Genomic DNA, 15956 nt, shown 5'->3' with positions numbered 1-15956 from the left:
CGCGAAGCATAGGCACGGATCACCTTCCACCACATCATTGAAGGCATCATCTCGTACATGGGTGATATTGATAGACTATCGCCTGGGCTTCAGGACTGCCTTGGAATTCCGAATATGCCCTGTACACTATCCTCACTGATGGGTCTCTACCGAGAGTGGTGGTGTGTTGTCAATGCATTCATTTACGAGTCTACCCGTATCTCCGTCAGCATGAATAGCTTTTTTTACCGGGTTTAAAAATTTGTAGTCCCTTGAGGATATCGCTGCGACCAGACACGAGCGGTATGTCCACAACCTGATGCTTGTCTGCTATATCGAAGATATCACCAATGGAACCGTGTGCTTACCAGTTGACTTTGTTCACTCAGTGCAAGGGGAAGCCCAGGAAAGTCCAAATGGTTTCGCTTTATATCTCTGTTGATTCTACACATATTTTCCTCCATACATGCCGATAAGCACTCATTTGTCTGATTGTTAACACCAAGAACCGCTGGATCCTAAGGCAGGCAACAAAGTAGCGGCAGGAATCTGCGCTGGCTGTATGACAAACCGAGCAGCTGCTGTCGCCTTCTGGAATGAATTGCCCCAGCTGTGCGACTGTGGTGACCGCTTTATGGCGAATGCTCCGGAGGCAAGATGTGTTTGAGCTCCAGCTTGGTTTCCTGGAGTCCCCTCTAACACGGATCTGGATTGGGGAGGCCTGAGGACTGATTCGGCAGCGCAACTCCAGCAGGGATTACACTTCTTTATTGATCGAAGAGGTGGCCAAACCATCGTTGAAGTGTGAACAAGTGTGCTCGGGTTGATCTGTGCTGCATATTAGTGAATCTAATAAAACTTCGATTGTTGTTATTGTGATTGGCTGGGGACTAGACGAAATTGTTTATTGCTTGGAAAGGCGCAGCAACTACAGTCGCTCTACCCTATCGTCTGCATTCCGCATTTTACATACTTTCTGCATTTTACCCAAATCCCTCAATGACTAAACCTGTCAGAAAACGCCCAGCTGAAGGAAATAGCGAGTGGGATTTGATGGCCCTCTCTCCAGCAAAAAAATCCAAGGGAAAGTCGAAGCCGAAGCATAAGGCAAAGGCAAAGTCTAGCAAGGGCTCGCACAGCCAGTCAACTCTATCACTGTCAGGTATTGGGTTTAGTCCAGTAAAGGTGCGCACGACGTCTGGGCGTAATACATCGAACGCGAGTTCGAACTCTAAGAAGGAGAACACCCAGCGCAGGGCTGAGTCGAAGCTCATCCACACGGAGGATCTTCGTCTTGATATCCCCGGCCTGGTCAACATCGCGAAGCCGCGCAACAAGCAAACGCTGAATATCGCCACAGCGATTAGTGATGAGGCTGCCGATGCGATCGAGGCTACGGTCACGGGCAAAGATTCTGGAAGCAAAAATATCCGTGAGTGGGCTGCGTGGAACCCCGACGATAAACGGTTAGAACGTGAAATGGAGCCGATGTTTGACGACTATGTAAAGGCTGTTGCACGTCACATCCAGAAGCATCTTGACGGGCTCCCCGGCGACCAACGCGAGTCTGTTGGCTTGACGGCACGACTGTTGCTTCCGAGCGATAACCATGATTTTTCGCCAGATGAGGCGGATACAGGACTGCGTATTGATGGCGCATTAGGAATCGTTGACGTCGACAGCGATATCGACAACCTCGACATTCAGAGCTTTGCTGAGATATTTGCCGTCGCAGAGTTCAAAGTCTGTCCTTCATTGACCCGGGATGCGCTGGTGCAAAATATCGACTACACCCGAGACATATTTGCATACCAGCAGAACCGCCGGTTTGCATGGGGGCTGACTGGATGTGGCAGCGAGGTCCGGGTGGCTCTTTTCTTACCCGATTTCATTCTGGTGTCACCTGTGATGCACCTATCGACGCCAGAGGGACGGCGTTCGTTCGTTGAGCTGCTGGTATATTGGTCACTGTGCGAGAGAGACCAGCTTGGCTACGACACATCCATGCGGTACATTGCCGAATCGCGTTGCTGGGAATTTGACTGCTACGATCGTGCGAGCCAGGAAACCACACATCTATATTCGAATGCAGTTATCGCGAACGCCAGCAGCGTCCTTGGCAGACATACGCGCTGCTTCGTTGCATTCCCAACTATCGAGATGGCGACTACAGTACCAATTGATATTCACAGCACCGAGGCAGTCGTTATTAAGGACGCGTGGGCACTATCAGCTACCGGCGACTCTGAGTCGGATGATCGAAATGAGGCGAAGCATCTGGAGCATATTCGCGACACGTTCGGCGGCAAGAACTTGGAGTTCCCCTATGTATATTCTGCAGTGTGTGGCGATGTCATGCTCCATATTGGTGAGAGGTCTACAGTCGACAGCAGCGACAATATCCTGAGCGCACTTACGGACGAATCGCGATCGATGTGCATTGGACAGGACGAGACGACGCTTCCCTGCCGGATCCACCGCCGTTTGTGCCAGAAGCCTGTCGGCGAGCCCCTGCGGAGTACCAAAAGCGAAGTCGAGTTGATATGCGTGCTATACGATGCAATGAAATGCCACACAGCGCTGGTAGAGGACTGCAAGCTGCTGCACCGGGATATCTCGACCAACAACATACTTGTTGTCCGTCAGAACGGCAAGGCACGCGGCCTTCTCATTGATTTTGACAACGCTGTGAGGCTCGATGTCCAAAAGGGCGATAGCCGCAGAGTACGTACTGGCACGCTTCCGTTCATGAGCCTCAACAATCTCAGGGGTGTCAAGCACGAGTGCACGGCTCTGGACGACTGGGAATCACTTCTTTATCTCGTCTGCTGGCTGGGGACTTTTGGTATTAATAGCGACGACCGGATGTCTGAAGAAGACTCGCGGGACTTTCCTATCAACAGCTGGCGCTATGGCAAAAGTATGGATGAAATTGGACGCGCTAAAGGTAACCATATGCATTCTGCGGACAATTTCTCGACCGAAATCCTCGTTAACTTCCAGCCTGAGTACAAGTTCCTAAAAGGCCTAGCTGTAAGGCTTCACAGGATCATTTTTCTTCACGAAGGCTGTGCAGGTGCTAAGGTGGTGAACATCTATATCGATCCATTTAGCGATGTAATCCTCTCAAAAGGTGTGGATCCTTTGGCGGAGCGGGTGAAGTACGAGAATGAGATTTTAGAGGGGTTGCGTAGCATGATGGATGTTGTGCACACATTCTTAACCAAGGATAGGTGACGATTTTTTTTGTAAATGAATTTTAAATGCATGCTACTACCATACTTCAATCAAAGACGACCTCAAATAGTCCCCCTTACTACGACGGAGGCATAGAGTGCACTAGCAGCTGTTATGGCTGGTATACAAGTCGATGGCATTACCCGCCACAAGCTGAAAGAGCATGAAAGCATAAAAAGCCAAGCCAGTTTTGGGACCGATCTCATCTTGAGCCCAGTGAATAGAGGGCAAGAAACGAGTGTAAATTGGCGAGCCTGGTTGAGAGGTTTGCTGCCTACGTGGTGGTGGTGGTGTTGCATGTGTTGAGTTTGTGGCCGATCTGCAAGGCGCTACGGGCAAAAAAGGAAGGCGAGCCACGCGCTGTTTTGGCTCGGTGATGGGCCATAAATCACGCTTGGCAAGCCAGCGCGGAGAAGCTAGCAGTCAACAGAGCTGCAGTAATGCTTCACACACCAGCTCTTCATTTCTCTACACTTTCTTCTGCAGCTCCTCCATTTTGTGACGAGTCCAATTCCACCCATTTTATTTCTGGCCTCATTTACATTCTTATTTATTCCAAAGCGCCTGATTCCCAGCGCCCTCGCCTGTCCCTCTAGTGTATAATATTCTATTTTATTTAATGCGGCATGTCTCACACACAAAACAAAGGTCAGACAGACGCGCGTGCACCGTCGGAGCTCTACACAGTGCTGCAGGCACAGCTGGCGCGCAAACCTGCCGATGAAGGATTGCGCATAGTCGCAGTGTCGCTAATGGCAGCACACAGAGTTCTGGGCGAGATACCGTCAGTAGAGCGGCGGCGAGCAATGGCAGAGCACTTTGCACACACGCTACTGCTGCTGACGCTAAACTGTAACAGGCGATTACGTGCATTGGCGTTTTTCGGAGCACTGGCGCTGGTCGCATGGAATGCCGATGCAGGGCGAACGCGTGTGGCCAGCGTACTGCCTGCGAGTATTCGGGCAGAGCGTGAGCGGTTCGGGCGACTCTTGCGGGCGCATTTGCGGCTGGCAAGTGGGCGGCGGGAAATGGTCTGCGAGATGTTTGAGGAGACAACCCAGTATAACAATGCTGTAGCGCCCATGGCCAGTGTCAATAGCGCTGTGTTTGTTCTAGACCACGTGCTGAAATCGTCAGCGATGACAAGGGCCTTTGCAATGGCGCCACCAGGCGAATTACCGTCGTGGCACGCACCCAGCGACCTGGTGGAGGATGATGACGAGCATGGCAAGGACTGCGCCTGCGATCCGCTTATTTTTGTGCAGGGCATGGCTGATACGTTGGCTGCGCGTGCAGACGAACTGGGTGTGTCCATCTCGTTCTCTCTTCCCGGCGTGGCAGGGCCGGTACAGGAAATGGTCAACGTGGTGTTTGAGAAAGTCGACTCCGAGAAGATTGTTGAGTACGGTGGCTGTTTGCTGTCGGCGCAGTCAATTGTCCCTGCACGCCATGTGCTTCTGGAGACTGCGTCTATACTGCTTGAGCACTACCTGCAGAAGGGTGATGTGGTGAGGCTTACATTGCGCTCAACAGCTAGCGGCCAGGCAGCTGTGTATGTGACGTGCCGACGGTCTCGTTTGGTGGCCAGCGGCGGGAAGCGCCGATGGGCAGATTTTGAGCTGGATGAGATTCGGGCGCTGACGCAGTATGTGTATCCAGGTAAATTAGACTGCGAGACTCGGTGGCTGGTGACAGAGCGCGCAGAAAAGGCTCGTGAGTTTGGCGGTCAGACGATCTCGGGGCACTCGGTTCGAGCCATTCTGCCGTCGGAGGCTTATCAGAAGGGTGCCGATAGTGACTGGCTATTTGTGCGAACAGTGTTGCATAACGCGCTTGGTCCTCGCACGTCTGCAGCTTTGGAGCCAAGCAATGGCGATCAGTCGCAAAGACAGGACCAGCTTCAGCTCGCCGTGCCCTTGGTCGAGGTCAACAGCCGGCTGGTGCTTGATGCCCCGCTTGGCTATTCCCCATCACTGCCCGAGTTCCGTAACATGCTGCATAGCGCCCGTATAATTCTCCGCACACCTACCCATGCCATGAAGTTACCGAGCCGTGCAGCCAGCAAACCCGATGCGGGTGCGTTGCAGCCAGGAGAGAGTACACACATCGAGGAGTCGATACTGTTCCTCAATGCTCTCGAGCAGTACTTGACGAACACAGCAGGCTGCCAGGTAGACCGACTGGCGATGGGCTTCCCGATCCGGCTGCCAACCACTCCTGGTTCAATCAAGCACCCCGTAGCACAGAAGCCGCCAGCATATGTGCTGATCGACGACGACATGGATGCGCTAAAGTCAGAGTTCGAGGCGCTACGCGGCACACTGACATTTACGTCGTCAGCCAAGTCGGCACGCGGCAGTCCGTTTGACGAAAACATGCCAGAAATCCCCGAGATGCGCTCGCCAGCGAGCAGCTTCAGACGGCGCGGAGCACTTTTCACTGCCACCTTGGCTATAATCGTGTTTGTGCCTATTTCGCGTGTGATCAAGTACCGGGAGTATGTGCATGAGCTGGAGGCTGTTCCGCACCCACTGCCACCGCCAATTATCAAAATTGTTCCAAAGCCTGTCAGTGAGGGGCGGCTGCTGGGCAGCCTGCGCATGGCATGGGAGTCACATCGGCTGGAGAGACACAACCTGGCACGGCTTGGTAACAGTCCGTCAGGAAGTGTGCACTCGGCCATGGTGCCGACGGTATCGCAGATATTCTCTCCCAATATGGCTGCGCTGGACAAGCAGTTGCTCCAGAAGCAGCACTATCACAACCACCAGCAACAGCAGCAGCAGCAGCAGGTATCACGCAACCACCAGCGGCACCAGTCAGAGTACCACATGCAGATCAGCCAGCCGCAGGCAATGCGGCCGCGCCATGATGAGGACGCCGGCACACCAAAGAGTGCGGGAAGCGACATCATGTACAAGAGCCTGCGCACAATGTCAGAGTCACCGGAAATCCCTGTGCTTCCAGAGCGCACAGCGTCAATGCCAGTCGAAGACAGCGGAAACCCGGATGTGTCGCCAATCATTCCCACCACGATCGATCTATCGACGATGGGTGGCCTGAGTATTCCCCCTGCTAGTGCGGATACCACAGCCAAGGCTCAAACCGACGCTGACACGGCTAATGCTGGTGGTGGCAATAGTGCGGCCGATGATTCGCCGGACGAGCAGGTACCTGGAGGCATCGATCGGGTATCAACCTCGAGCACGATGGCGCAGATGATTGCGAATCTGGCGGTTCAGGACAGTAAAGGAGGGCTGGCGCTCGATATTGGGAGCGCAAACAAGCAACAGGCCTTGAGGCGGATCAAAGACCGGCCGGCCAGCATTAGTGTGGCATGCTCAGAATCCGACGATGCTGCCTCGCCGATTAGTCCACTGATCCAGTTTGATCCGAACATGCCAGAGTCGATGCGGCACAGCGTTGCATCGGTGCAGACAAATACTAGTGCTGACTTGCACACAATTAGCTCGGCTGACACTTCGGATCGCCGGCCGGTCTCGCTGTCTCAGTCCCTGGAAGAGTCTGACGTACAGTCGTTTGCCACAGGCAGCGAATCAAAGGGGGAGAGCGTGCCCGAGGTGAATGTCGAGCCAGCAGTACCAAAGGTGGCCAAGGAGACTGAGGAGGTCCAGGCTGACGCTGACAGCATGGTGGCACGGTCAATCAGCGCTGGTGACGACGCCAGCAGTACTTTGGCGCCCGATTCGGTAAGCGCAGAGAAAGGGCTATCGAGGGCACGGTCGAAGCTGCGGCAGAAGCTGGCGATGTTTAACCGCGCCAAGAGCAAGCTGAGGGAGCTGAAGGAGAGCGGCGGCCTAGTGTCGCCGCTCTTGCGTACGCCGAGCAAGGAGCCCGATGAGAAGGAGCTGGTGCCCCCGCCGACACCAGCCAAGTCAGATTTGCTGCGGATCCCGTCCCGGGCATCGATTGACCAGTCGAAGCCATTGCCCAAGCTGCCACCAGTAGGTGACAGTCTGGGTGGCGAGAAGAAGGGCGAAGTGGAGAAGAGCACGGTACCTGCTTCTGAGGCAGAGGCTGCCGGCAAACCGGCGGCGGTGAGCACAGCACCTGCTAACGTCCCTCCGGCAAAGGCTGGTGGCTCGGCGGCGGCACAGGACCGCAAGAGCAAGCTGCGTGCGCGGCTGCAGCGTGCCAGCATGAAGGCAGCAGAGGCAGCGGCTAAAAAGTCTGAGAAGGGTGAAAGCGTCCACGGCTCTGAAATTGACGACAGTGAGGTGGCATTGAAGCGTCTGACTGGGCCTAAGGCATACAAGTCGCTGACGCTACCGCCTCAGGCCATGGACAAGGACAAGGACAAGGATAAGGGCAAAGGAAAGGGCAAGGGCAGGCACGCCGAGCATGCAAAGCTGGGGCTGTTCAATGAGCTGGGATCGCAGGTGTCGCCGCCAATCCGTGTGCTGCTGGTTGAAGATAACCTGATTAACCGTGGGATCATGGAGCGGTTCCTGCGGCACATGAATGTTTCGTACGACGTGGCATCGAACGGTGAGGAGGCGATCCGGATGTGGACGACAGCAGCCGAGGAGCTAGGGTCGCTGGGTCGCATGCCGATGATCGCTGGGCGTGGACCATACCACATTGTATTTATGGACATCCGCATGCCCATCATGGACGGCATTACGGCCACAAAGCGTATCCGCAGCTTGGAGCGCTCCAAGCGTATTGGTGTGTGGATGATGGGTGGCAGCTACTCGATGTCTGAGCGCCATATCCGCTGGGCGCCTGCGCATGCACGCAAGGCGGTTTCTGAACGCAATTCGCCGTATCTGTACGCGAATGGGCTTATGCGCGCTGTGCCATTGCTGCCGCCTGCACCACCGACACCCGAGGCCGTGCGCAAGAACCGGTCCATAGCCAGTCTGAAGAAGGCCAAGCTCAGCCGCTCCAGCCATACCAGCAGCACGTCGAGCCTGGTGATGCCGCAGGTCAAGATCAGGCAAGCATCGCCACATGTGACTGGGACCGACGATCAGCACTCCAGCGATGGGATGCTGTCGCCAGACCAGCCTGGCGGAAGCAGCAGCGGTGCGAGCCAGATCGCCATGTTCCCCGAATCGCTGCGTTCGAGCGAGAAGGAGAGCGGGGCGCCGAGGCTGGCGCCGGTTGCAGCACTGATGCGCGAGGTGGCGGGTGGCCAGCCGCTATCATCAGGAGCACTGACGCCGGGAGGAATCCGGTCGCCGGTCATTATTGTGGCATTGACAGCGTCGTCACTGCAGAGCGATAGAAGTGAGGCACTGGCGGCTGGGTGCAACGACTTTTTGACCAAGCCTGTGAGTCTGATCTGGCTGCGCAAGAAGATAATGGAGTGGGGATGCATGCAGGCGCTGATCGACCACGATCGGTGGAGGCTGTGGCGCCTGGAGCAAAACAACGAGGTCAACAAGGCTTGATATATGTGGTGTTTTACTAGGCTTTATAAATTACCATGTAAAGACGGGTAGCGGGTGCGCCTCGGTGTTGAACACGTAGTGAGTCAGTGGGACCACCGAGTCGTCGCTGAAAAGCAAGTACAGATACTTTAGTGTCTCCGACATGAAGAACGTCTCCATCTTGTCTTCGCGCGGTGGCGGAACCACTGTGACATCGTGCAAGGACGTGTACCCGCCCTCCTTGTACTTTGCCCACTTTTCGAAGGCCAGGAAGATGCGCCAACCATAGTCTCGCCACTTTTGCTCCCTTGTGATCCGCCACAGGATAAACAGCGACTCGACCGTCTCTGGCCGAAGCAAATTGTGACGGTCCGGTGCGTGCACCAGGATATCGCCATCGGGCAGTGTCAGCTGGTCGTCCTTGTCGAACGCCTTTTCCTTGTTGGTACGGCGGTCAGTCCATCTGAAGTAGGCAATTTCGGGGGCTAGCCCTGACTGGGTGTCGAAATACATGTGGGCGCAGGTCTCTGTCAGCTCGCGGGCCAGGATCAGATCCTCGCGGTCGCGCGCACTGAGGGACTGCGGCGGCAGATTAGCAAGCGAATGGCCGCTCGTAGCGCCCAGTGCAAGGTTGCCGCCCATGAAACACACGAGGTGGTCCATCTTGGGGCTGAACAGCGGGCCGTGCTTGAGGTTGGTCAGTTCGCCAATGAACGTCAGCTTCTGGTTGGGAGTCGTGTCGACCAGGTACTTTTTCACGCCCTCGATCGCGCTGTCGTACTCGCGTCTGAACTCGTTCTCGGTCTGGCGGGTCTGCAGGTGCTGCTTCAGCAGGTATTCGTAGTAGCTGTCGCCGCGTGAGCCAAGGCGGATGTCGTCGCCAGTAAAGTTCCCAGTGACGCCGTTGATGTAGATTGGCACAAGGTGGTCGTACTTGGGCGCCTTGAAGATGACAGACATGATGCGGTCGACCGGCGCCCGGAACTTGTCCATGCTGTTGGTGAGCTTGGCCAGATAGCGGTACTCGAGCTGCAGAGTGGCTACTTCGGCCGTGCTCGACAGACCTGCGTGCGGCTTACCTACCTGCTGCAGGAACGCGGTTTCAGGCGGGATGCCCGTGTCGGTGGCGAATGATCTCGCCAGCCTCTCTCCCAGGTCTCTGGCCATTTCCAGCAGCTGCGCGTCGTTTTCACCTGAATGGTGGTAGGCCGACAGGAGCCCGCCAAGGACGCGAATCGTGGTTTCAAACAGCGACACAGCGCCGGACTGGTTGAAGCTGATGTTGTTTACCAAAAAGTCGCGCCCGCGCTTGTACTCGTCCTTCAAGCCCATTAAAAGCAGCGTGTCCAGGGTATCCGCGATATGGTATCCGAAGCCGCCCACCGTCATGTTGCTGCCCTTATGCGACATTGGGTGATACTCGTCGCTGCCAAAGGCATCGCGGACATAGGCATCCCAGGCATTCTTTGCCGCGCTGACCACGCTGTTCCGCCGCGACACCCACAACATGCTGTCGTCGGTTGGGTGGCCTGTGCGCAGCGCGCTTTGTATCACCTGGTTGAGCTCCAGCTGCTGGGCGGCTGTGGCGGACCAGTCGGGTGCTGGGTGGTCGCCGAATACCGGCGGGCGACTGTGCCGCTGCCGCACTAGCGTTTGGTGCTCGGCGCTCGGGAACGTGTGCGGGTCCCATTCATGCTGTGGCTTTGTTACGCGGCTACGGTAGAGGAGGGTCAGGAGGGTCAGAGTCAGGAGAGAGAGGGCCAGGAACTGCTTGCCGCGTCCACCGAGCAGCCGGCGCAGCGACAATGTGAGCATTAGAGGGGTTTAAGGTGACGTAGATTGAAGAAAAAGTCACAAAGAGTGAGTAAAAAATACAAATTTTACCGCGTGGCTGTGAGTGAAGAAAGGCAGGGCAGGCAGATGCGCGGCGTGCATGAGCTTTTTGAGAAGAGCAAGCCTTTAAAAAAATTCCTGGATGGGTCTGAGCAAGCTCACAGGCTTGCTTTCTCCAAATAAATTTACATACTATTTTTTATTTTTCATTTGTAGAATTTGACCATGAGCTCGGACGAAAGGTAAGTTAGCGAGGGCCGCTCCAGGAAGCGCGCCGGTGCAGGGAGAGGCTCGGCAGCCCACAGAGATTAAGCACGGCCAGCCCTGAACCACGCGCCTCTTCTTTTTTCTTCTTCTGTATAGGCCTTCGGGCGAATTGCAAAAGGACCTGCTTATGAGGCTGCCATTTGATCTCTCGGTGCTTGTCAGCAAGTTCCTGGACATCGAGGACATCTACAGCTGCATGCTGGTGAGCCACAGCTGGTACAAGCTGGTGTCCGATCACGCAGTGCTGTACCAGCGGCTGCTTCAAAGATCGCACTTTGACCAGGAGCCGCTACTGTTCCGGGGACCGCGCTTTGGTAACCAGCAGAACCACGAGGTGGATGAGCCGGGCAAGAGCAAGGATGAGATGGATGAGGACCAGGAAGTCCGGATCGAGCAGCGCCTCAACATGCAGCTGCTTCGGGCGCCCAAGGTTCTGCCGCACTTGCTGAGCAAGCTGATGAACCGCGAGAAGCGGTGGACGACCGGGGTGCCGCGAATGCGCATGTATCTGCCGCCGGTAGGCATGGACGGCATTGACGCGGATATCCGGGACGAGTGGGAGGGCCCGGTGAAGGTGGTGAAGATAAAGGGCGGCATTGTGTGTGTCTTGCACGAGATGGGCAAGACAATGCGTCTGTGGGATCTGGACCATCAGTACCAGAAGCTGCGGGATATGGCGAATGAGCTTGCCGAGGAGCACCGGGAGGTTCTGGAGAAGAACGAGCGCAACGGCATGCTGCGCAGCCTGTCGGAGAAGGAGGCGGGAGTGATCCTGGAGTGTGTGAATCTGGCAGGCAAGCCGTGCCAGCCGAAACTGCGCGTGGTGCGGTTGCGGCATCGGCCCGAGCTGTTTGACTTCTTCCCGTCGACCAACCGGCTGATCACATCGTCGGCAGCGGGCATCATCGACGTGTATGATCTGGAGACTGGCAAGCACCTGCGCGAGTTCCGTCTGGAGGACGTGCGGATCGGGTCATTGCATATTTGGATGGAGTTTATTGTGGTTGGGCATGGCACGCAGATCACGCTACTGAACCACAAGACCGGCGAGGTACTGGAGGACGCGCTGCAGACGGCGCACCAGTATGCGATCACGGCGGTGTTTGTGCTGGACAATGACAACCATATGCTGAGCGTCGATGAGTCGGGCGTCATTGTAGTGACGGATCGCTCCAAGGCCCGCAGGGATATCGACACGCTACTGAACACCCCGTTGCACCCGTTGATCTATCATGGCAATGTGGGCGCGCCGTATGCGATGAGGCTTTTGCATATGTCGCATTTGTGTGTGTACGGCAAATACACGTTCGGGCAGTACGAGCTGTACCCGCCAGGAATTGACGGGCTGCCGCCGATCTCGGAGCTGATGCTCATCGGCGGTCCCGAGGACGAACAGGACCACAGGGGCAATCCACCAGTGGACGGAAATGTGGCGGCACCTGACAGCCCTGGCAGCGCAGACAGTGGCGATGGCGGTGAGTCAGCGGCTGGCCATACTCCAGCTGCGTCAACCAAATCCTACGATGAGGAGCGGCGCGAGACGCTCAAGCAGCTGCTGCGGTCTGAGCGCGACGTGGAGCGCATGTACAGCGAGATCATCGGCGACCGCGACGGACCGGCACTGGGCGGCAGGCGGATGCAGAGCCTGCGGCAAAACACCACGCCGCAGAACGACCGGTACCATATCCTGAACATCAACTCGCGGTTCGCCGAGCTGGAGGGCAACATTGCGACTTTGGATTTCCGGCGAGTGCTGTACCAGGCCAACGGGTTTATACGGATCTGCGAGCTGGGGGGCGGCGAGATGCCGCCGGTGGAAGATCCGGAGCACCCCGCCAGCGACGCTGTGCTGGGAGTGAGCCTGGGCCTGTATCCCGTCGACGCAAGCACGGACCTGGGCCCCGCAAGCAGGGAACACGCGGAGGCGCTGAAAGATATCATCGAGGAGCTCGAGTTGCAGATGCCGGGCGGGTTTGGGGGTGGCGAAGGCCAGGGAGACCTTGTGGACGAGACCGGGTGGTCACATATGCTGGTCAACGACGAGCCTGTGGATCTGAACGACCTGGACGCAGTGAGCGCCAAGGCCATGCGCTCCATGTTTGCCATCCGCTATGCGACCGACGTGCCTGACTTTGGCCGCGTCCCATTCTCTGTGAATTACCTGCGGTCAGCGGTCGAGTTCCTGCAGCAGAGCACCCCCGATCTGTTCCATGCGGTGCAGAACCCGAATCTCGGCATCGACGCGCTGAGCAACTCGGCGCCGTACTATATCCAGAAGCACTATGAGAGCCGGTTCAAGCGCCCGGTCGATGTGGTCGACCACCGCGGCCAGGTGCGCGATGCCCAGGCAGTCATGCGCGACATGAACAGGCTGTACCGGGCGCTGCGCAAGTCCACCGCCATGGACGACTCGGTGCTTATTGGCAAGGGTGTCCGCGACCTGAAGTATGTCGCCAGTGCTATGGACGACTCGCGGCTGGTCGTTGGGTGCCGCAACGGCTATGTTGTTGTCACTTCTTTTGAATAAACGTGATGTTCTACCCTTGGCAGTTTGTGTGATGCGGAATTTTTTTCCCCAGAAGCCAGATCACTTTGTGCGAGGTGGTTAGAAAGTTCTAGCGCATTGGTTTCTTTTTCTTCTCTTCAAATACACATATTTTTCCACCCTCTTTTCTTGTATTTTACACCACTCTCATTATATCACATATCCGCCCAGAGGCGCCATTATCTATACATACAATGGGGCAGGCCTACTCGCGGTGGAATGCACCCGGTAGCAATGGCAATGACGACCGCCCGAATCGCCGATTAGTGCGGGATTACACCTCACGGGCAAACACCCCGGCGCGCGCGCAGTCGTCGAGTGTGCGAGGCACGGCCGCACGGCCGCAGCAGCACCAGCAGAGAGCGACCCGGTACTCACCGTACACAACAACCCCAGCAAGGACTACACAAGCGACGGAATCGAACAATGCACCCGCGGATACTTCTCCAGCATCAGGGCCAGCAGCACCCCACTCGGCAGCGGGGGCATCGCCGACGACCCCGAATGCCGGTCGGCGAGAGGGGATTCGGCGAAACGAGCTCCTGGCGCGGGTCATCGGCGGCTCGGTGGTGAACTCGATATCCCAGGAGATTGAGCGGCGGCGGCTGGTGCGCGACACTGCCATCGCCAACCGCGGAATGCTGGACTCGCTTTTGGCGCTGCACTCGGAAGTGCGCCAGCGGCTGCCCGGCTACAACATGGACACCAGGGGGCGGATTGGCCTGACGTACCACATCTCGCTATTTATTCTGGCCATGCTCGAGACCTATGCGTCGGGCGTGACCCAGCGACAACAGCACCAGGAGGAAAGCCAGTCGCCGCAGGCAGCCAGTCAGCAGGATATAGCGGCGGCGGGTGACGGCGATGTCGAGATGGCTGCGGCCAGTCCCGCCTCTGCTCCTGCTGCTGCTGATGATGGCAGTCAGGAGACTTCCAATGCGTCTGGAACCTCGGCTGGTGCGGCAGATGATGCCGCTGATGGCAGTGAGTCTGGGTCATCGCCAGCGTCGTCATCATCTGGCCTGATATTCCGCATGTTCTTGATGCCAGGCGCCATTGAACAGGCGCTGCTGCAGTACGACCGCCTGAGCATCTCGCATAATCCCGAGTTTCAGCCCATGTTTTCGCTGAATACGGCTCCGTCGGTCCCACAGGCGGCGGCAGCAGCAGCAGCAGCAACAGCAGCAACAGCAGGGACAGCAGCAGCCGAGACCCCGGAAGGCACTGCACAGGTGCCATCTGACCAGTCGGCAGCTACCGACAATGCACAGCAGCAACCTGTGCGCCCTCTTTCGCTGGACGAGCGGCGCCGGAATAGCGTCCGCCACGAGCGGGACGAGAGGCTGTGGCGGCTACGTCAAATTGCACGGGCCATGCATGACGAGCGCCGTGACATTGAGGTACCAATTGCTGTCCTGGGCCTGCAGATGAGCCACGATATGCTCAGCCGCCTGGCACAGGCGGAGAATGCAGAGCCTTCTTCATTTGCCAGTCCCGATACTACGACAACAACGGCCGCCACCACTTCCTCGTCGAGCAGCAACAACAGCACCGCCAGCGGAGCACATACTCCCGACATGAGCGAGTCGCTTGAGCGGCATATCCAGGCCACAGAGAACGCCTTGTCGAGCAGGCTGACGCGTGACTTGGCTAACGCGGGGCCACAGGCTGCAGGGCCGGAGCAGCCGGCGGTGCCCAGGCTGCAATCAGTTATGGAGAGCTTGCGCCAGCGGCTCACTTCGCTGGTCCCGAACTTTGTCGGCCATCTGCGCGGGGGCACGGTGCAGGCGGGCCAGGAAACACCCGATGGTGCCGGTCCGGGCTCAGCAGGCACAGCCCCAGCCAGCGCTGCAGACACCGCCCCGGCATCGCCTGGAGATGGGGCGCCAAACAACGCTGGCCTCTCGATATATGTGACCATTCAGGATATGACGCTGGGCAACCCGCTGCTGTTGACCATGGTGACATACGAGCTGTTTCCCGAGCTGCTGCAGGACGACATGAGTTCGACGGACCTGCAGATGAATTTGTCGGGCGGCAACTACGAGCTGTTCATGGAGATTGCGAATATCATCGGCGAGGTGTCGTCGAACACGGTGAGCCAGGAGGCGGTTGACAAGACGCTGGCCAGATACCGCCTCGAGACGCGGGGCACGGCGGAGGACGCTGAGTTGTCGGTTGCCAAGCTCATTGTTGGCGAGGACGACCAGGAAGAAAGCCATGTGGACACTGGCAGTATGCCGGCTGTCGTGCATCTGGTGTCGGCTGAGCGGTGCCCCGTGTGCCTGGAGGACTTTGAGGTCGGCGACATACTGCGTGTGCTAAAGTGCCACCATGGGCTGCACCTGGTGTGCGGCGACTCGTGGTTCACCCAGGGCGCCAACAGATGTCCGATTTGCAGGTCGGAGGCAGTACCCATTGAGCGTGGCAAGTAGACTACACATGTGCAGATAAATACATTGGTGGGTAGTAACATAAAAACATTTAGGCGAGAAATTGAACAAGCATTGGCAGCGGCCAACAGCTGCGCCCACATCCATTTTGTGTGCTCGGGGCTCCTGCCCCCTCCTGGCCACGCTCGACAAAGGCCTATCTCATGTTTGCATGTATCTCCAGGCTGTACCAGGGATGCGACTCGCCAAGATGCTGGATCTGACCCTTGTAGTCGGATGTCGGGAAGCCGCAAAACGGGCACAGAT

At 57.0% G+C, this 15956-nt stretch overlaps 5 protein-coding genes across 5 annotated transcripts; 4 read left to right on the top strand and 1 right to left on the bottom strand.

The window, feature by feature from the left end:
• The first annotated feature begins 930 nt into the window (after positions 1-930).
• DL89DRAFT_283897 (uncharacterized protein) lies at positions 931-3264 on the top strand. Its single transcript, XM_040889757.1, has one exon. It carries the CDS (start codon positions 979-981, stop codon positions 3214-3216), a length of 2238 nt encoding a protein of 745 aa, XP_040743988.1. The 5' UTR covers positions 931-978; the 3' UTR covers positions 3217-3264.
• A 4253-nt stretch (positions 3265-7517) lies between these two features.
• DL89DRAFT_223080 (CheY-like protein) lies at positions 7518-8633 on the top strand (the record flags this gene model as incomplete). The annotated part of the gene is made up of 2 exons (XM_040884622.1): positions 7518-7936; positions 8333-8633. The coding sequence occupies 2 exons, from the start codon at positions 7518-7520 to the stop codon at positions 8631-8633; spliced, it is 720 nt and encodes a 239-aa protein (XP_040743987.1).
• Positions 8631-10510, bottom strand: DL89DRAFT_267568 (uncharacterized protein). The gene has a single exon (XM_040887551.1). The coding sequence runs from the start codon at positions 10425-10427 to the stop codon at positions 8664-8666; it is 1764 nt and encodes a 587-aa protein (XP_040743986.1). The 5' UTR covers positions 10428-10510; the 3' UTR covers positions 8631-8663.
• A 109-nt stretch (positions 10511-10619) lies between these two features.
• On the top strand, positions 10620-13375 carry DL89DRAFT_322723 (uncharacterized protein). Its single transcript, XM_040891350.1, has 2 exons — positions 10620-10687; positions 10809-13375. Exons 1-2 carry the CDS (start codon positions 10671-10673, stop codon positions 13237-13239), a joined length of 2448 nt encoding a protein of 815 aa, XP_040743985.1. The 5' UTR covers positions 10620-10670; the 3' UTR covers positions 13240-13375.
• Positions 13335-15836, top strand: DL89DRAFT_155738 (uncharacterized protein). The gene has a single exon (XM_040883615.1). It carries the CDS (start codon positions 13452-13454, stop codon positions 15690-15692), a length of 2241 nt encoding a protein of 746 aa, XP_040743984.1. The 5' UTR covers positions 13335-13451; the 3' UTR covers positions 15693-15836.
• Positions 15837-15956: the final 120 nt, after the last annotated feature.

Source organism: Linderina pennispora, assembly GCF_002104995.1.
Source record: "Linderina pennispora strain ATCC 12442 chromosome Unknown DL89scaffold_6, whole genome shotgun sequence".
Lineage (NCBI taxonomy): Eukaryota > Fungi > Kickxellomycota > Kickxellomycetes > Kickxellales > Kickxellaceae > Linderina > Linderina pennispora.
The sequence above is the reverse complement of the archived record's forward strand: the minus strand, read 5'-3'. Positions and strand labels throughout refer to the sequence as shown.

What these genes read in the sequence shown, in the direction of transcription:
- DL89DRAFT_283897 (XM_040889757.1), top strand. Translation starts at nt 979, where the DNA reads ATGACTAAACCTGTCAGAAAACGCCCAGCTGAAGGAAATAGCGAGTGG.
- DL89DRAFT_155738 (XM_040883615.1), top strand. Translation starts at nt 13,452, where the DNA reads ATGGGGCAGGCCTACTCGCGGTGGAATGCACCCGGTAGCAATGGCAAT.
- DL89DRAFT_267568 (XM_040887551.1), bottom strand. Translation starts at nt 10,427, where the DNA reads ATGCTCACATTGTCGCTGCGCCGGCTGCTCGGTGGACGCGGCAAGCAG.